This window comes from Colossoma macropomum, unplaced genomic scaffold (genome assembly GCF_904425465.1).
Source record: "Colossoma macropomum unplaced genomic scaffold, Colossoma_macropomum, whole genome shotgun sequence".
Lineage (NCBI taxonomy): Eukaryota > Metazoa > Chordata > Actinopteri > Characiformes > Serrasalmidae > Colossoma > Colossoma macropomum.
Genome location: NW_023494795.1, coordinates 35,304,625 through 35,325,722, shown reverse-complemented (window position 1 = coordinate 35,325,722; position 21,098 = coordinate 35,304,625). Strand labels below are relative to the sequence as shown.

The 21,098-nt window shown below is 40.4% G+C and overlaps 1 protein-coding gene across 1 annotated transcript in view; it reads left to right on the top strand.

Moving 5' to 3' along the window:
- The window catches only part of grm1a (glutamate receptor, metabotropic 1a), a 40,665-nt gene extending 20,291 nt beyond the window's left edge, over positions 1–20,374 (top strand). Inside the window, exons 3-8 of the mRNA XM_036582306.1 lie at positions 6,200–6,435; positions 12,164–12,410; positions 13,764–13,935; positions 14,839–14,965; positions 17,195–18,140; positions 20,096–20,374. Of these exons, the coding sequence (XP_036438199.1) occupies positions 6,200–6,435; positions 12,164–12,410; positions 13,764–13,935; positions 14,839–14,965; positions 17,195–18,140; positions 20,096–20,204 (1,837 nt within the window). The 3' untranslated portion in view covers positions 20,205–20,374. The remainder of the gene's footprint in view (positions 1–6,199; positions 6,436–12,163; positions 12,411–13,763; positions 13,936–14,838; positions 14,966–17,194; positions 18,141–20,095) is intronic.
- The last annotated feature ends 724 nt before the right edge of the window (positions 20,375–21,098 follow it).

The following is a 21,098-nucleotide window of genomic DNA, read 5'->3' as shown; positions in this document are numbered from 1 at the left end:
TGCAAAACGAAAAGCCATCCTTTGTATTTTTGTCATTTATTGTCATTTCTTTACCTTGAAATTACAAACAAATAAAAAAGTTGGAAGTTCCCCCTTCGAACTTGTTACTACACAATAACTGAATGTAAGTGCAATGCATTACATAATTAAGATTATAATCAACATTGTGATTCCATTTTATTTTAATTACACTTAAATATTACAGCAAAGTGAATAGATTTAAATGATAATTCCAGCAATTTTTCAAAATTTTTACGTAATTCTTTCATTGCTTTGTAAACAACGTTATTCAGAGCGGTCTGATGTAAAATTGTGCATTGTAGAGAAACTTACCACAGATTTTCAAATTCAACACAGATTTTCTTCAAAGTGGTGGTCATAGGAACCAGATGCTGCAATATCTGCTATGCCAATATAGCCATTGTATTTACCATCTAAAGTGAGCAGTGAACCTACAATAATATCTTCTGAGTTTTTATATGTAATATGATAACAGCAAAATAGTTCTAAATAAATACTGTTTTACTTTACAACGCCCTGCATATACTTCTGCACTATAAATGTATTTTAAAACAATATCCCAACCTAATGGATATCTCAGAATTATCATAAAACAAAGTAACCTTTTTAGAGGCATTCAGATATTTGGTTCCTATCACCACCACTGTGAATAATTCTGACTTAGTAAGTCTCTCTAGAATGGCACATTTTAAATCAAATCACTCTGAATGACTTTGTTTACATTGTAACTATTTAATTATGCTGAAATATCAGTGGAATTCGCTTTAAGGGTTAAGCAGTTTAAAAGGGTTGAGTTTAAAAGCTACTGTAAAAGCCTCATCATGCTTAACAATCAATGTTTGCTTGCATTGGTTATGTCCTCATGGGAACTGGGTGGATGGAGGGTGGATGGTTGAATGGATGCATCTACAAATGGATGGATGGATGGACAGACAGGTGTATGGATTGGTAGATAAAAGAGAAGAGACACATGCAGAAAGGCTTGCAATGCACAAGTGATGGAGGGCCTGGGTTGGAGATAGACAGATGAAAGCTGGAGCACAGTGAGGGAGCAAATGAGAGAGAGAGAGAGAGAGAGAGACAGAGAGAGAGAGAGAGAGACAGAGAGAGAGAGAGAGAGAGAGAGAGAGAGAGCAGGCATGATAGAGGCAGCTTGTGGAAGGCAGAGCCAGGCTGCTGCTAACTGGAGCACCATGAATTAGTAAAGGCCTCTGGATAAGCTTTAATGGCCCTCAGCCTAAGCCTGCAGAGAGGAGCAGGCCACGTCCAACTGCACCCTGCACATAGGCACAATGCTTCGGATCAGGAGAGCAGGAGAGAGCTGGAAGAAAGGAGAAGAGAGAGGGGAGGAGAGGAGGGCCAGGGGAAGAGTGTGTCATGAGGGGAGAATGAGGGAAGGTGAGGAAGAAGAGGAGGAGGAAGAAAGGGGGAGAGAATGAAAACAGTGGAGTACTGCAATATCAATGTGAAAAACATGTCTAAATAATGACCACTATAATAAACAAACCCTTAAAACTAGTTTTAGATTTTAATTTTGTGCACCATTTAAGAAGGGCAGCTGTGCTTTACATTGTGTGGACATTTCAGGATGAATGTACCAATATCACTGTAAAAAAAACTGTAAAATTACAGTAAATTACTGGCTTCTAGTTGCATTACTTTCACTGCAATTTTCTGTGCCATATTAACAGCAAATAACAGTAAATTAGTAATTGTATACTGTGACTTCACAGTCACCTGGACCACAGTATTACTGTAATGTAGCTGAATTCTGCTGTACACTTAAAGTAACAATCTGTAAGTAAAATATAGTTATCGTCTGTATTTTTACATAATGACTGTAAAAGTAATGCAGCTCAGTATTCATTAATTTACTGTCAATTTACTAGAAAATTTTAACTTTTAAATTTACATTTTTACCAGACCAATAACTATGTTAATTTTAAAAACAATATCAATGAATATATTTATTCCCCATTTTTTGCATCATATATGCACAGTATCACAAAGTATAAAAGTATAAAAGGCAAATACACATTTTACAGACATTTTAACTTGTACAAACATGACCAAAAACGTGGTTAATCTGGCAATGTCAAGAAACAATAACACTTTTTGTCCACAACCAACCAAACAAACAAACAAACAAATAAATAAATGGTGTTTTTAAAGGTCTTTGAAACACTCAAACCTGAGTTGTCAGAAAGAAAAGCACACCTTTGTAACTCCTAAGTTTCTGTCATATCCCATAATGTTAAGTGGTACAGCTCAACCTTAGCCTCACAGTAATTTGGTGTTATTACAGACAATATCTTATGATTATAAATGGTAAAATGATGAATACAGTATCTTACTGTAAAAATTAAGTGTGAAATATTTAGATCCTGACAATAATTAACAGTATAGAAATGGCAAAAGAAAATCACATTACATCAAGCACATTAAAAGTAAAGGGTTTTTTTGGTTGATGTAATGTGTTTTATTTATGTGGAATACATTTAAATAAGGTAAAAAACACATTTTTCAGTGAACACCAGTGACGATATAGACCTTGATGATGTCAGTAGTTGATTTATATCAGCACTAATAAGTACTAATATGAGCCAAGACTTTTCACTTTTAGACTCCTGCCTTCAGGGCACACCTGAATGTGATTCTGAAATTGAAAACAGTACTTTTGCCTCACTCAGTGAATCCTTATTTTGCTAACTCATCCTCAATAATAGAATTATACTCCAGCCTAATTACAACAAGCACGCCCTGTTTGCACTCGTGCGTTATTGTGAATCCTTGCCCTTTGCATTGTTTATAGCTCACCATGTTGGTTCGAGGGCTGCAATTAGCATAATGAATGTAATTATACAACCTAGAAAAATGCTGACCTCACATACTTTAATGTAAAGATGTTATATAGATATAAAGATAAAAATCAAATGTATAGAGTTTTCCTCATTACCCAGAATGTGGTCAGTCAGCTAAGATAGCCAAAGTTAGCTTTTTTAGGCTAACATAGCTAACAGGTAATGGAAGCTCATGCCTCACCAATTAGCATCGTCCAAACAGTCTCTGAAGTCATATAGACAAGTCTATTTATAAACACAGTCTGAGGCAAGTGTATGATGATTTAGCCATGCAGTTTGCATAGTGCTAATTTGACATGGTGCTAATTTGTTAGCTCCTTTAGCTTGATAGCTCCAGTGCAAAACTAAAGAAGCAAACTTTGGACATCAACCATGTCTTGACTGATTGACTACAAAATCCGATTTTCAACTGAACTACCACTTGTGTGAATCTGGGCTCCAGCAGGTCTGACTCCTCTGATCTGCTTTAAACCCACCTCTCAGCTCTGTCTCAGTGCTACTACGGCGCCACGGCTGTATACTTCATGCGCGGCTTTGCCAGCAAAGCTCTACCTGGGCCCTCTCTTCATCCATTATTCATTGGGGTAATGAAACACTCTGACGAGGCGCACTTCTTCTAATCTCTGCCATTTTATGCTCCGTCATGGAGAGCCGTGCTGGTTTTGGGGCATGTGTTTTAGGTTAAAGCCGTTGGAAGTGATTTTGTGAGGCATGCTGCAGGAAGGAGAGAGACTTAAAACAGCCATCCATAGAAACAGGGGACTTAAGGCCATTTCAGTTTGTGTAATGTCATGAGTGTGCTCTTTGTATGTGTGTCTGCGTAAGTGAGAGTGAATGATGTGGCTCACATGTATCTCATTTAAAGCAGTGGTTAGAGGGAAAGTCCCAGAAACATGGACGCGATCAGATGTACAAGGAAGCCAAGAAAGCATATACTTTACAATAGTCATCTCAAACAGATAAAGTAATAGACGAGCATGATGCATAAAAGCATCTAAAAAAGCTCAGTTAAAATGATGCCTTTCAGATTGCTGAGTATATTGGTAATTCTGTTAAAGTAATTTCTGACAAATGGTCAAGTGGAGCAGATAATGTGAAAAAAAAGAACTCAAAAATGAAAATAAGCTAACATATGCCCCCTAGTTAATCAGGCAGAATCAAAACAATGGTGATGGGGTATCAGACATTTGATGCACTTAGAGTCTCTTAAAGCAATCTCGCAGAAATGTTTTATTGTGACATGGTTATGAATAAGTTGCCTGAAGCCTGACACATTGTTCTATGACAGTTTTGAGGTGAGGTTTCGCCTAAAACGTATTTTTGAAATTCATGGCGGAGAGGTACATGCTGGGTGCTCCATGACAACTTAGTCCCCAAAGACAACTTCCTTTTTTTTCAGATTTACCGCCATTTTACTATTATCAACATATCAGAAGAAACAAGCAGGTTCACTGGTTATTTTGGATAGTAAATAATATGTAAAATAATATAGAAATTTGCGCAGGCATTGTGACCTCTGGTTCCTATTACTTCCACTGTAAAGAAATCTCAATCAGTAAGTTTCACTACTGTGAACCACTTCACATCAACCCACTCTGAATGACTTTGTTTATATCTCAACCATTGAAATTTTGAAAAGTCTGTGGGATTCCTCTTTTTTCAAGCATTGGTATTATACAGTATTTGAGTGTCCTTGTCAAAACAAACAGCTTGGCTTACATTATGATTATAAACACACGCACGCACACACATGCACACATACTTATGCATGGAGAAAGAAACTCTTCAAACAATTGAGTCACTGCAAACATGCTGTGTGCAAAAAAGTACTTATGTATTCTCTTTCTCCTGCCTCCACTCACAAAAGGCCTTTACCATGCAGTTTAAGTGATAAAGCAGGCAGAACAAGTGGCTTATAATTGATAGGCAAGAAAGTTATATGTGGTGGGTAAACTGAAATAAAGTGTCACTAGCAAGAGTGTTATTTCCATCCTTGTACTGCTGCCAGTGTCTATTATATACTTGCAGCCAGGCAAGAACTTAAAGCCAACAAGAATGGGAAATCAAAACATATTTTCCTTCTGTACCATGATGTGCAGTCGGATGCAAACGTCTGAGATCACTGGTGAAAATGCTTCTATTTTGCATTCCTTTCACATTTAATAAAATGTTTTTCATTACAAATTATATTGATTGTTGACATAATTTGAGTGAAGAATTGAATATTTAAATGTTTACCTGGATTTCAAAATGTCTTTGAAAATGTCCCCCTTTTGCGTTAATGACAGAGTGCACTCAAGCTGGCATGGACTCCTGAAGTTCGCAAAAGCTTCTGATCAGTAGATCAAATCCATCTGAGAGCCAACTGAACACACGTTTCAATGGAAAGAAAAAGACTAAAAAAAACTTTTGTACAAAGGCGTTAACATGGTCAATTTCACAAATTTGTTTCAATTTGAAGAGTGACCTACAAATAGCATAGAATTTCGAATATTTCTTCTACATTTTAATTGTCATAACCTGTCTTTGTTTTAATTTTTTAAGCTTCTAAAACTTTCTGTTGTCTATTTCAAGGTTTAAATACATAAACACCAGATTTTCAATGTGGTTTCAGACTTTTGGACCAAATTTCCAAAATTATTAGGGAGGGTCACTGTTTTCTCGATGATAATTGGGGGCGGTGAGAGGGGCGGGTGAAATGTGATTTTATTGGTTACTATTTTTGGTCTCACTTTAGTTGGATAGCCTCCGGTGGAGTATCTGTAATCTATGTTTTGATTACCTATGTGTTAAAAGACAGTGTTAGGGTTATGTTTAGAATTAGTACCAGGGTTAGGCTTAGGACCAGAGAGTAAAGGTTAGGTTTAGATTTTAGGGTGAGGTTAGGGTTAGGGTTAGAGTTAGATCGGGGTTTAGGTTTAAGGTTAAATTATAGGTAAATTTAATAGATAATTAGTAGAATGTAGGTCAAATGCAAGATAAGCATCTCCAAAGCATTTACAGTGGGCTATCCAAATAAAATATACCAAATATATCAAAATATACCAAAATATAATACCATATTTTTCCTCTCCATACTGCTGCACAGTAATGTATTTAAAAGATGTTTTTAACACTGCCATGTCTCTACACTTTGATCAAAGATTACAAGAAAACAAGAATTTAGTCTTTCTAATTATAGAGTATGTTTAATTATTCTTAATATTACCAGGGCCAAGATAAAAAGAAGTCAGTTCTGATTTCATGTTGACTTTCAGTGCAGCACAAACAGACACTGGAGTTTAATCTTTCCCCCTCTCTCTCTCGCTCTCTCTTAGTGATGGATGGGCAGATCGTGATGAGGTGGTGGAGGGATATGAGCAGGAAGCAGATGGAGGGATCACTATGAAGCTGCAGACAGAGGAAGTGAAGTCATTTAATGAATATTTTCTAAAGCTGCGCTTGGACACCAACACCAGGAACCCATGGTTCTCCGAGTTCTGGCAGTACCGCTTCCAGTGCCGAATACCGGGACACCCTCAGGAGAACCCGAACTACCAAAAAATCTGCACAGGTAAACAAACAAAGCAAAGTGCACAACACAGTGACTAAATATGAATAATTATGTTGCTCTCATACCTGCAATGATACACACTGAAGATTTTTAATTCTCTATCACCAGTCTTACCAGTCTTTCATTCATTTGGTGAATTTTTTAATTAAGAGCTTATGACCACCAATTAGCCAACCGACATGCTAACTGCATGCATAATCATCACACACTTGCATGAAAGGATGTCGATTTGATCTCAGAATACTGGCCAAAGTGGTTTCTGATGCTGTATGACATCCTCTTATGATATGGTGTGTGTATATTAATTGGTGGAGTAAAAGGTTTCTTGGCAAAAATATAGATTTTTTTTTACTAATTATCACTTTAAACATTCAAATACATGTAAGACTCCCATTAAGATAGCAGTATTGTGCGTGGATGTGAATGACTTTAATAAATAGGCTCGAACTAGCTGGCTAACATGTTCAAATAGAAAAGGACAGTCAAACTGGATTCTCAAACTCTAGTGCTGCAGGGCCTTAGCACTGTACTGTTTGGTGTTTTCCTTGGGGAAACACTGAAAACATCAACTGTTTTAGGGGGTTTCACACCAAATTCACACTAGATATGACAATAGTGCCACAAAAAAGTAGCATATGTAAAGCTCAAGTGTAATCCAGACTGCCTTCAACTCATTTCCATTGCGTAAGCATTTTAGGTGCTTTTCTTTTCTACTTTCTAATTTAAATAGTTTTATAGCAATTTTAAACCTTGAGCCGTTCATATCAATAGCCTCCACACACCGTTAGTACAGCACAGGAGCTGCTTGGAAGGTATTAGGTTGACAAGATCATCACATCTTAGTAAATTAATATTTAAAATAAAGCTGGTTTGATTTGACTGTATCTCTATATGGGCTTGCGTTTGACATGCGTTTAGCGCAGCTGGTGTGCATAAAAAGACTGATTACGATCGAAGTGTATCGATCTGGTTGTCACTGTAATGTGTAAAAGCAGAAAGTTAATATACTACTATTACCACGCAAACAAGGAGCTGATAGCACAAAACAGCTATGCTAAAAAAGCTGCTTTTTGTGTGTCACATAGGTGTCAACTCATATTGTTTACCCATATAAAATATGTTTTTTTCACAGTTTTTGAGGTATGTGGTCATATAAGGCTGGGATAGGTGAAATTTGCTGTAATACAATTTTCCACCATTTAACTTTGGACAATTATTTTTAGTAATTCTGTCGTGTCCAAATCAGGGGTTCTGAAACTTTTTCATGTAAGGACCCACAGAGGTAGTGTTTGTCCTAAGACCCTCCAAATATTTGATGAGGTGATATAGCACATAAACATAATTTTTTTTTTCTTAATATACTGTTCTTTAAATCAACAAACACAACAGCATACCATGATAAATTAATAAAAAATGCCTTGATTCAGCTATCTTACGACATTGCCACATTGCAGCCCACCAGTGGGTCTTAACCTACAGTTTGAAATCTGGTGATGAGCTCAGGCTCTGGCTGGAAATTTTGTCATTCTGTACACAGACAAAGCAAAAAGATATTGACACATGTGAGTAATGATCCAAGACATCAGAGCATCAGTCGTGTCATGCCGTAATAATCAGAGCGTCATTAGAGGTGTCAGAGTGTCCCATACTTAAACACACCTCAGTGATCAAGACACAAAGAAGCATTAGCAAAGACATGTTTGTTCCTGCATTTCACCTTGCAGATTATACTACAATTCAGAGAATATTTGCTCTGTTAGCACATCATAGAACACGACTCTCATTCTCAGACTGCAAACACTGTGATTGTTATTTAACTGTACTTAAGAAACTGTTTAGCTATTACTTTCTAGTAAAGTAAAAATAACATTTCGGATTCTGTATGAAGTATAAATATATAACAGTTAAGAAATCTAAACTGGACTTTTTGCTTTTGCTGCCAAAAATTAATGTTTAATGCTATAAAAGGTACAAATATGCACCTTACAGTGCATGAGACAGTGAATGTAATGTACCTTTTAAATGCATGTAAGATACACAGCTGGACCTTACGTTCATTGTTAGATACATTCTTTCTGACAGTGTACTATATGTGTATCAGTGAATATATACAGTTTGGAAGCTGTCAATATAAGGATTTCTGTTTCTAGAGGTCGACACCTATGATGTCATGATTTTAATCCATGTAGGATTGCAGCCACTAACCTCCCCCTCCATTACAAATGTCACTAAAGGCCTTGCACACAACCTACACACTTGAAAAAGATGCTTCTTCAAGAGTTCTTTATGAAAAGAAAATGGTTCTATATAGAACCATGAACACTAAAAGAACCCTTTGCATGATTAAAGGGTTCTTTGCATCGTGAAATTGTTCTTCAGATTGATGGAGAATGTGCTATAGATGGTTCTATATAGATCCTTTTTAAAAAGGGTTCTATATAGCACCAAAAAGTGTTCTTCTATTGTTACGATGTCAAGATTGTAACAACAGAAGAACGCTTTCTTTAGAGAACGCTTTTCAAAAAGGTTTTATATAGAACTGTCTACAGCACATTCTATAAAACTTAACTCAGGTGGCTGACATTTTAGATTTACTCAAAATACCAGGTCTCGCTTTCGAATATCAGGAGTTTCAAATTCAAAGCACATTCAAAAAGCTTGACCAAGGTAATGGGATAATGTAACATTTGCTAAGCAGTAATTGGAGGAGAAAATAAAGGAAAGATGTGGAGAATGCCTGTTACACAATTACAAATTATTTAGTTTTTTTTCCGCTGTGCAGCTAGTAATTTTTCCGCTGCAAGTTCCCCCTAGTGGCTCTGGCCCTTAACCAATTTCAAGATCTGGGCCTGATTACACCCCTAAACTAAACTATGCAGTGCTGGGGTCCTCAAGTACTGGAGTGTGAGAACACTTAGGTAATCCTAATGTCACATGCATGATGGCTATTTAGAGATTATTGTATGTGGTAACTGTGTATGTATTTTCCCCCCATTTCTTCACGAAATGACCGTGTCTCGGCTGGTTCAAAAGGTGACATAGGTAAATTAAGCTGTGTCCCTTACCTCTCCCCATTCCCCATGCTTTCCTACTCCTGTCCTCATCGACTGCTGTCTCTGCGCACAAGCATGACATTTCCTATCATTCACAATGATTTGGGATAGTGCCTGAAAAGCATTGAATGTTGCTCCTGTTATAGTCAAAGGCAGATTTTACTGTTTGTCATGCTTTGTGCTTGGATAGAAGTAAACAGATTTCTAAATGCATACAGTGGCACAGAGTTGTATAGTGAAACTACTGCAGATTAGATACAGTGTAATCAAACAGCCACACTGCTAAATGCTCTACGTCTTCTATTGTTATTGTTCTCTCCCTCTGAAAGATGTGGCTGGTGGTAAGTTTGGAGAATGTTTTGGTGATGCTGTGATCCATGCACTTATAACAGCACTGAGGAAGCACCTCACTATGGCAAGAGCTGGTGCGAGGAGTTGGATTGCTGTTGAATATTTGGCTCTTTTTGGTTGGCAGAGCTGTTTTCAGCTGTGACGGACAGTAGAACATGCGACTTGTGTTGTTAACTTTGTGAGAAAGCAGTAGGAGTGACAAAGAATTGATACAAATGCAAATGAATTTATTAAGGCTGAAGCCTGATAATTGAACAATGCAGTCCAAAATCTAACAGTCGGTGTTGACTGAGGAGCTTTTACTGATTATATTAGCACTTTGTCATCTACATTGCTCATACACTGCAATTTATGTTCACACATTGCCTTGCTTGTTCGCTTGGAAAGGCATCAGCCTAGCATTGATCATAAAACTCCTTTCTTTTGGCAAGCGGCATCTGTAACAGACTCCTATTTAGCTTAAAAGACAAGCAAAGTCATTCAGTAATGGGCACAGCAGAGGCCTGCCAATGGAAGATATCAGTCCAACTCCTCTGTACTGCTTGCGGATTGGACTCTTGCACTGAAAGCACAAGAGAAGCCTGGTGCACATGGAGAAAAAAAGCCCCTCTCACAGCGTGTGTGTGTGTGTGCGAATGTGTGAAGATGACCACGGTGCTCACAGCGTGCGTGGAGGTCCCCCTCACAGCTGCCAGTCTGCATGTGCGTGATTGTTCAGTTAGTGTGTGTGTATGTGTGTTATGACTGATTTCTTCACCGAAGGAACTCAAGGGCAGAACACTTCACTATTCAGCTGTTTTTTCACTTCTTTCAGTAAATGAAATAAACAAATGCAGCATTGTAGGAGCACTTTTAGCCTTGTTCCATTAAGAATTTATATGCTAGCATCTTATGTGAGGAGCTGTTATTCATTCAAGAAGTCTATAGCTTTGGATGGCTGTGAGGCCCACAAGCAATGCTGTATGGCTTTTTGCAGGCTGGCTGTCAACTGCTTATATCTAATGTCCATTATAAGTGTCCAGTGGCTGGTTGCTGCTTAAATTTTCTCAGGCTTTTAGGATACACTGTCCATTTACACATGATTCCAGAGCGAATAACTCCGAATAAGCGAATAACCAGTACTGTGAAAAAGTCAGACGCCACTTTTTTGTGAATTTGATATATAGTCAAAATGGCTATTATAAGTTATTCCAATTTTAAAGAAGACCTATAAGGAGATCTTCCCTTTCCTTTAGTGTGTTATATAGCTTTTTGTGCGTGTAAACGGTTTGCAAAGTGACAAAGCTCAAAGTACACGCCAGAGGGAGTAACTCTCTCACACAGAAACCACTTTCCTTAGCTGCCCGAAACATCTTGTTGGAATTCCAGCTCTTTTCCTTTGTTACAAGATGACGCAACCTCGCAACACAATCCTTAATTCCTACCTAGCGGCAACATGGCATAACCTAATACAACACACAGCAACTACTAGATGCTGGGAAGAGTTTGTTCAGTTTTGTAGCCATGTCGAGAAGAAGCTGACCTGACTTTCAGGATTGGGCTCTGGCTGAAACTGATATGGCATAACTGACGCTGTTGGAAAAATAGCCAACCGGTGTCTACAGCTGCTCAGGAGAGAAGGGTCTGTCCTGCATGACAGAGGTGGAACATGTAGAGGAGGAACTGCTCTTGCGGTTGACCAATCAGAGGAGGGTTTGGGGGGGACACAGGAGCTCTAACAGAGCAAAACTGAAAGCAAGTCTCCTAAAAAGAATGCAAACTGTAATAAAGGCAATGTGGGGACAGAGTAAATACTAAAACAATGATATTATATTTAGTTGTTGAAGCCTCTGTGTCATTTTCTGTTTTATATATATATATGTTTTCTGCTTTTTCCTAAAGCTGAAAAATGAAGAACATACTACTTAACAGCCAAATTGACTGAAAATAAATAAAAAGAAATGAGGGTCACTGACTTTTTCACAGTACTGAATGTCACACTTTGTACCTTACACTATGGAAAATGTAATTATTATTGAGATCTTGCAGTTAAACCAACCAAAGCCACTGGACACTATTAATTTCATGTGTGCAAATGTTTTAGCATACTAAGGAAAAAGTGTAAGCAGTGATCAGCAGGTCAGTTTTTTATTTACAGCCATTTGGAGTAGTCCAGTTTTTGCAGCTAAGATAAAAAAACATACAAATCTAAAATTGAATTTTAAAAATGAAATGAAAAAATAAATATAATAACACAAAATTAAAAAACAAAAGGATACACAGGCATGTTGTCTAATAACAAACCATGTTTTGAGCCTCACTGATTAAGACTGCTTTCCCAATAGGAAATGAAAGCTTGAAGGATAACTATGTCCAGGATAGTAAAATGGGCTTTGTGATCAATGCCATCTACGCCATGGCTCATGGCCTCCATGACATGCACCGGGATATGTGTCCAAACCATGAGGGCCTGTGTGAGGCCATGGACCCTATTGACGGCAGCAAGCTCCTGGACTATCTGCTCAAGACCTCCTTCACTGGTGTCTCTGGAGAGGAGGTGTACTTCGATGAGAATGGAGACTCTCCTGGCAGGTGAGAACAGAGACTAAGTGAGGTTTGTACAACAATAGCAGGGGTAAAGCATGTATACAGCAATGCCCTATGGATGGGGGACACAGTCATCTTAGATGAGACCACTCCCATTAGGACAGAAATGTTTCATAGGATAAAGCTGAACAGAAAAATTTGCACTGATTTGCAACAAGCGCATTCAGATGGACCCAAACCATGCAGCAAAATGCTCCCCCTCCCAGCATAATAGAGACACAGGACCACCACACTGTAAGGGGCAAGCATTAAATGGGCGAGTGCATTTGTAGCGTACTTGTACTGTTCTCGTGTACACCACAAATGCACTGACCCACTTGTCAAGAATATGGTGAAGCCTGGTCATATCACTTTTTTCATATTGCACTAATGCATGAGCATCACAGTCTTTGAATGAGTGCTTTCAAACACAATTTCCAGCCCTCTTTACTGCTTTCTTTTCCACAGATATAAGCACAGTCACTTCTTGCTGAAACTCTAGCCAGCTGAGCCAGTCTTTGTGACTGAAGCTCTCTCCATGCCTCATCAATGAACCCTTTTTCAAAGTCACTTACGTCTTTTGTACTTGTCATCTTGATTTAAAATCGACAACTACTGGGCCTGCCCAGTGGTTTTATGCCACAGAGCATAGTAGGATGGTAATTGCTTAATTGTATCATGCAGTACATACACTTAGGTATTTCTCTACTCATTTATTCAGGTTTTTCCTTTAATTTGTCACTGGTGTGTATGTCTGCTACGAAAACAGCTACCATCAACTTAAAAGAGTATACAACACATGGTAGGCCTATACACATCACACTTAGGATAGCTGATTTTGAATCAACATTACCTCACACACAAACAGGTGCATAACCGAGTGTAATGGGTTTGGAGTGGAACAGATTGCTTGTCTGAGGGTGCAGCTCCAGCCGTTTCCATTGCTAGACACGGTCAACTCCTGTCAGTGTGACTTCACACTCATGGAAGATGACAAGTTGGAGCTACACTACTGCCACCTTCGCTATTGCTATAATGCGTATGGATGTATACATGTGTGTGTGTATGTGTAAACACCTGCCCCTGGGGTCCGTCTTGCTTGCTTTCTTTAAAAGGGTATGAGCATTATGGGTGAGGGCACTAACAGCTCTTGTAGGTCGCAGGTTCAAGTCCCAGACGGCCAATGCAGAGTGAGGACACTTTGTCTGAACTCGAGGTGTTGAGTGAACATGGAGCATGTGAACCTGGCCACTTGCAAGCCCTAGAGCGTTGACAACACTTGGCCTTAGTGTGGCTGTCTTTCTCTCTCCTGGACTAACCGTCTCTCTCAATCATTTCCTCTCTCTCTTTCTCCTTCAGGTATGACATTATGAATCTGCAGTATGTGGAGGAGCTGGGTCGCTATGACTACATCAATGTGGGCTCATGGCATGAGGGTCTCCTGAGCATTGATGATTACAAGCTCATGACCAATCGCAGTGAGATGGTGCGCTCCGTCTGTAGTGAGCCCTGCTCCAAGGGCCAGATCAAGGTACCTTTTGTGTGTGCTCTGTTTTGATCGCTTTGTACAGACATTTCATCTCCACTTTGTCAGGAAAGCATGGAAATTCTGACGCTATGGGGCATTTTACTGGTCCTCATAGCTTTTATTTGAAAAATATCCTTTGAGAAATATTGCAAAGATTAGCATTAGATGTTGGCACAGCAGTATTCAAAGTGATAGTTTGGAAAAAAATTTAATTTACACATTTACACAATCCCACCACCACCACCACCACAAATGTAGTCAATCCACCAAGACATGTTTGGTGTCTCTGGTTTATTTTTTAGTTTTGCACAGGAGCTGAGACCAATGTAACAAACATGTAATGGAAACTCTCAGCCATCAAGCATACATTGTGTAAACCACATGTCTAAATCATCACACATTTCCCTTAAATTGCATCAAGTTATTAGGTAATCTCAACAGGACAAATCTAAAATGTGTGTGCTAGTTGGGTGTATATGGATTAGGTCTAGTTGTGGGCAATGTCATTGGTGTTTCACTATCAAAAACTCATTTATTCTAGGCATGGCCTAATCTGGGGCTGGGAGACCAGCCCAAAATGTACTATGTTATCTATAAAAATGGTTACCAAACATGCCTATGCTGACCAACTGTATGTGATTTTTCCCTCACTTTTTTTGAAACTATTGCTTTACAGTAATATATGTTAGAAATAAAGATATGAGTACATAGAAAGAAAGAGATATTACACCTCTGTCAGGCAAAGGCATTAAATATATTTCAACCTCAAGTGAAACAAGATAGAACTGACCAGTTGACCCATTTAACCCATGATCCCTCTGTAAGAGAGGCTTGTTTTTATTGTGTTAGCTTTTCACTGGCTTATGAGTGTTTTAAAAGGCCATGACCTCTGACTCCCGGCTGTAGGTGATCCGGAAAGGGGAGGTGAGCTGCTGCTGGATCTGCACTACCTGTAAAGATAATGAGTATGTGCAGGATGAGTTCACCTGCAAGGCCTGTGATCTGGGTTGGTGGCCCGATAATGACCTAGCAGGTAAGAGACTGGATCATTTCATCTGTCTTTGTCCATGTTTTTATTAAGTGACTATGCAGATGTTTTGTAACATGGGTGCATTCATTTCAACCATTAATGCATCACACTGTGCTACTGTGAAATGGCATCTCTACTCTCACATGCTGGAAATTCTGGGTCTTGCCTTCTTTGGTTCTTCTGCTTTTTCCCCTGCCATCGTTCAAAGTTTGTCTGGGTGACAAGCAATTTCTTTTTTTATGGTACAATGAAACAACAGAAGCCATATCATCTAGGATGGATTACTGGGAGGGCTAATGGGGCATTGCCTCTGACTGCCCCTCGGGGCCTTAGTCCACAAGGCTCAAGTACTTAGGACAATCCACAGCAAATGTAAAAATTAGATGAACGAATAGCTCTTGAACACATACAAATGACTAAATTAATAAAACAAATGAAAAAATGTTATCTGTTGTTAGGCCCCACAAGTCTTATGCTATTAATGACTCATGGCACTTTTTTTTATTCAAATGGGATGCGATACTGATGTTTGTGTTTACTCTTCCATGACTCAGTTTGCATTCCAGGAAAAAAAATTTTCAAATGTTACACAAAAAGCTGAAACTGTTATGATGTACACACAATATCACATATAAGTAAGGCAAAAAGTAAGTAAAAAACAAAAATTTCCAGCACTGCTTAAAGTGTTATTTTATTAAACATATTACTGTTTCAGAGTAAGGGGCCTCCAAAGACTTTTGTGCTCAGGGGCCTCATAAGACCATGATCCATTTCTGCATATCGCCCTCAATGCTTCTAATGTAATGCAGTCTGTTAGGATGACTGTGTGCATCATATGAGCTTTGCAGAGCGTTATAGAGTGATATTTTTAAGTAAACAAAGCGCTGAATACCATTTTAATTTGTTGACTAATCGTTGGGTTGACTAACCATCCATGCATTTGTCAGTCAACCTGTCTGCCGATTTTTGTCCAGCTCTTCATTCAAACACACATCAGGCGACCTGAAAAATATGACTTTAATCCATAATTGGAGACACACTCCAGTTATCTGGCTCTACATCGTCCACCGTCCACCCTCTCTATGGGTGCAGCTCTCCCTTTCTTACCCTCTTCCTTCTCTCCCTCCTCAGCTCTCTTTCTTTCTCTCTCTCTCTCTCTCTCACTCGCTCTTTCTCTCCTCTGAGCCGTGTGTTGTTTTGACAGCTCGGTGCAGTGGTGTGGAGAGAAGTGGGCAACTGTGAGTTTGGAATCCCATTAGTACCCAGCAGCCATGTGCCAGGCACAACAGTTACGGCGAGCGAGCTGGGGAATTCTGATTACCTGTGAGACAGAGCGATCTGAGATACAGAGGCCTCTGTTACAGTGAGATAGGGGAAGGAAGAAAGGCAGAGGGAAAAAGGTCAGCGCAGAGGTACGCAGAGGACAATGAAAGTGTGGAGAAGGGGGAAAAAGATTGAGAACGGTGAGGAGGATGCGCTGTTGCCAGATGAGCCGCTGTATGATTTGACAGTATGGCTCTCCATAAAACTAAATCATGAATTGCTTATGCTCATAAATCTTTATCATTTCAATGAGCTCTCTTGCACATTGTTGCGCGCATGCATACACATTTATCTTCTCATTCGCAGATATTCCCTTTCTCTGGTTATTCTTTCCCTTAATTTATTTTCCCTCATAGATTATGTTTACTTTACAGGATTAAAGGGAAGCACATGTAATTTTGTTTTTCCTTAATGGGAAACAGATCTTATGTTTTCATAGGTGTATAAACACAAAAATCTCATCTTTTCAAATCAAATATTCTATCTAAATAATAATAAAATAATATAATACATAACATATGTATACATAAATCTATAAAAATCAATCCATGTAGGGATGGTAAAACAGCTGATTTGCTCAATATTTGTGGAAATGAGTCAGTTGCCTTGCTTGTGATGAAGGTTTGTGCTACTACGTAATTTATTTTAACATTACTGCAATGTTAAATTGCAAATATGACGTTTGTTTTTGATCATGACGCGTGTGGGTCATGCGTGTGACGTTATTTATTTACATGCGGGTCCTTTCAGGGCAGAGGAGAAAAATAATGACAGATATGGGTCATTTACTCACACAAATGTGAATCTTGAAGGCAAAAGATCAGATCTAAGAAAAATGCTGGAATTAAGCAAAAGACTTGCAATGTGAACATCTCTCTCTCTCTCTCTCTCTCTTTCTGTCTTTCACAGGATGTCAGCCTCTTCCTCTTAAATACCTGGAGTGGAGCAGTGTGGAGTCCATCGTTGCTGTTGTCTTTTCCTGTCTCGGCATCCTAGTGACACTGTTTGTCACCTTTGTCTTCATCCAGTACCGGGACACTCCTGTGGTCAAGTCATCAAGCCGTGAACTCTGCTACATCATCTTGGCGGGCATCTTCCTGGGCTACATCTGCCCTTTCACCCTCATCGCCCGACCCACAGTGATCTCCTGCTACCTGCAGCGCCTCCTGGTGGGCCTCTCATCAGCCATGTGTTACTCGGCCCTGGTCACCAAAACTAATCGCATCGCCCGCATCCTTGCCGGCAGCAAAAAGAAAATCTGCACGCGCAAGCCACGTTTCATGAGTGCCTGGGCGCAGGTGGTCATTGCCTTCATCCTCATCAGTCTGCAGCTGACCCTGGAGATCACGCTGATTGTGCTGGAACCTCCCGAGCCCATCAAGAGTTACCCCAGCATCCGTGAGGTCTACCTCATTTGTAACACCAGTAACCTAGGCATGGTGGCACCACTGGGCTACAACGGTTTGCTCATCATGAGCTGCACCTACTACGCCTTCAAGACGCGCAATGTGCCAGCCAACTTCAACGAGGCCAAGTACATCGCCTTCACCATGTACACCACTTGCATCATCTGGCTGGCCTTCGTGCCCATCTACTTCGGCTCCAACTACAAGATCATCACCACCTCCTTCTCTGTCAGCCTGAGTGTAACCGTGGCCCTAGGCTGCATGTTCACGCCCAAGATGTACATCATCATAGCCAAGCCAGAGCGCAATGTGCGCAGCGCCTTCACGACATCGGACGTGGTGCGCATGCACGTGGGTGATGGCAAGGCGGCTGCTGCGGCCTGCCAGAGCAACAGCTTCCTCAATATGTTCCGCAGGAAGAAGAACAACAACGCCACCAGCAGCACCAAGTGAGTTATGCAGCCTATCACAAGACTGAGTTACTGTGCATTGAAACAAAAACAAACACATTACTTACTTTCTAAATTTAAATGCACAAACAGCTATGAAGCATAATGGGCCAGTGTTCTTGTCACAGATTAAGCCTAGTCCTAGTCTATTGTAGAGGTGGGCGATATGTCAAAAATATAATATCACAATACTTCAGGACATCTTCAGAATACCCAATATGCTTCACAATTCTCTGAGGTTCAGTAAGTTAAGAACACACAAAAAGGCAACCAGGGGTGCCAGGTTTAAAAAAATATTGACTGAAATGACTATAAAATGATTTTTATTCAATGTTTTACATACTGCATTGCACTAAATCCAATTAACCATTTCTACATATGCTCTCTTTATAATGAACCTGCTGTTGGTCAGTGTCATTTATGCACTGAAGATATACATAGTATATTCTGAAATGCACAGAAAAAAACTTATTGTGACAAAATGTGACATAGTTTATCACAATAACAATAAATATCATCATATTGCCCACCCCTAGTCTGGTGGTCACCAATTCTGCTCTGGACATCTACCGCCCTATATAGCTTAGTCTTCCTTTTCAAACCCTCTCCTGGAGAACTACCTTCTTGCAGGTTCCCAATCCTGGTACTGCAGTACCCCAATCTAGCACATTTTACTGTTTTTGGGCTGTAATATACCCATTTCAGCTCTGGGGTCATTCACGAGCTGATTAATTGAATCAGGTGTGTTGGGGGCAGAGAAAACACAAAATATGCAGGGCAGGGAGAACTCCAAGACCAGGGTCGGGAACCGCTGCCCTAACCTAATCCACCATATCTGATCCAGCTAATTACTGTCTTAGAGCATGCTTGAATAGCTAGATCAAGGGTTTAATATTTGGTTGGTGGTGAAACCTGCAAGAGGGTAGTTCTCCAGGAGAAGATTTGATGACCACTGTCTTAGTCTAAATGTGTGTTTCTATGGAGATTCCGCTGGTCCAAGGCTAGGCTAGGCTAAGCTTAATACATGAAAACTGCCCCACTGAAAATAACTAAGATTTTTCTAAGTAGCATATCAACACGTTGGATCACGTAGGTAGCTTTGCTAGTATTCTCTCTAGCATGTGTGTGTATTTCAGTCTTCTCTCTGATGTTAGCTCTGCCATGTCTTTCTCCCTGCTGCAAACTGGAGTATGTATGTAGCGTTTTGTTAGCGCCAGGCACCGCATAGCTGTCCTCTGTCTGTCCTGAGCTCTCCTCCGAAACCTAATTTTCATCAAACCACCCGCTCGCACAGTCCCCCTCCCCGATATTAACCCACTTCTCAAACCCCCACCCCCACCCCGTCCTCCGTCTTCTTCACTGAGAAAAAAAATTAACCCAGTTATTAGGAACGTTACTCCTTCAGTCTGTGCCCTGCTTACTCTAACAGAAGTGCAGCTTTCAGCTCTGAGGCTTCTCTGTCCCTTGCCTGTTCTGCTTAACTCTATTACACCGCTGACTGCTGCTTGTTGTGTGCACAGCACTAAACCTGGACAGGGAGCGCCACAGGGATCTGAAACTGTTGAGGGGAATTCCATGAAGGCCTGTGTTCATTTCTGCATGATGCACAGCGCAAACAGAGTGGTGCAGGGAAGAGATGGCAGACAATCAGCCATCTGACATTCATAATGCTATCTGAACCAGTCATTATGAAGCTAGTGATGAGCATGTTCTAACCCAGTTCTTTTGAATGCAGTTTTTAAATAATAATGATCTGCAGATGACTAACCCTTAGAGATGATTTCAGAGATGATTTAAGGAATGATGTTTTGAGATGTCATGACAATGTACTGATGATGTTGTCATGTTGTTCTGTGTGTCTGTGTTGCTCTTTGGCCGCATCCCCATGGGAATAACGTTGGGTCTCTGTCTCGTTCATAGTCCTAATGGAAAGTCTGTGTCATGGTCTGAATCAGGTGCCCGGCCCCAGGGGAGGGGGTCGAGTGTGTTCCACAGACTGTCTGTGCATGTGAGGAGGCAAGCAGTCGGCCAGAGTCAGACGGCGGTCATACGACCCCTAACTAATGCCTCGCAAGCCCCCCACCCCGAGTACCACCCTGGCCTCGACACAGACCGGAATGGCTCGCAACCTGACGACAAGGCTCTCTACAACCTCAACGAGGAGGATGACGAAGGGGGCCGCTGCCCACGGAACCTAAATGGAACATCCCAGGACGGAAGGGAGCCTGCCTCTTATTCACCCGCTCACCTGATGGACCACACCACTGACCATCTAGAAGGGGGACGGGTAGATACGCTAAGCTCTAATGTTACCGCTTTCGACGAAATATTAACTGCCGCTGGCAGAGTGAGTCCCGCCTATAACCCGTTAGCCAGTCAGCTACCTCTGCCCTTGCAGGGTGAGATGTTGTCTGAGGAGGGTTCAGAAATGGAGGCTCTCGACCTCATTCATGGCTTTCTGTATGACAGCGCTGTACAAGAGGAGGAGGAGGAAGATGAGCGTGGAGAGGAAGAGTTAGCACAGAGCAAGCTCACTCTCCTGACTCCACCCTCGCCCTTCAGGGACTCGCTGCGATCAGGTGGGTCCATCCCAGGATCCCCCGCCTCTGACAACAATCCAAATGCTCCCCAAGAAGTGACCTACGCTCCCAAACAGAGCTCTTTTACACTGTGAGAGCAGGTGCTCAGGACACAGGAACCAGGCGGCTCCCTCTTCTCTGCTTTGTCTTCTTACTTACTGATTGATCTGTTAATCACCACAGGATAGCAAGCGCGTGCTTATTTGATTTTCTCAACAAGATACTTGTCACGAATATGACATTTTGAAGAGGCAAGAAAGACTACAAAGGCAAACAAATGGAATATCCGGTTGGGATTATTTTTCTCAAAGGTAGTTCTAGCAGCCTCTGTTTTTTTTCATTATGTCGGAAACTTGGAGCGCCAATAACACAATATTGT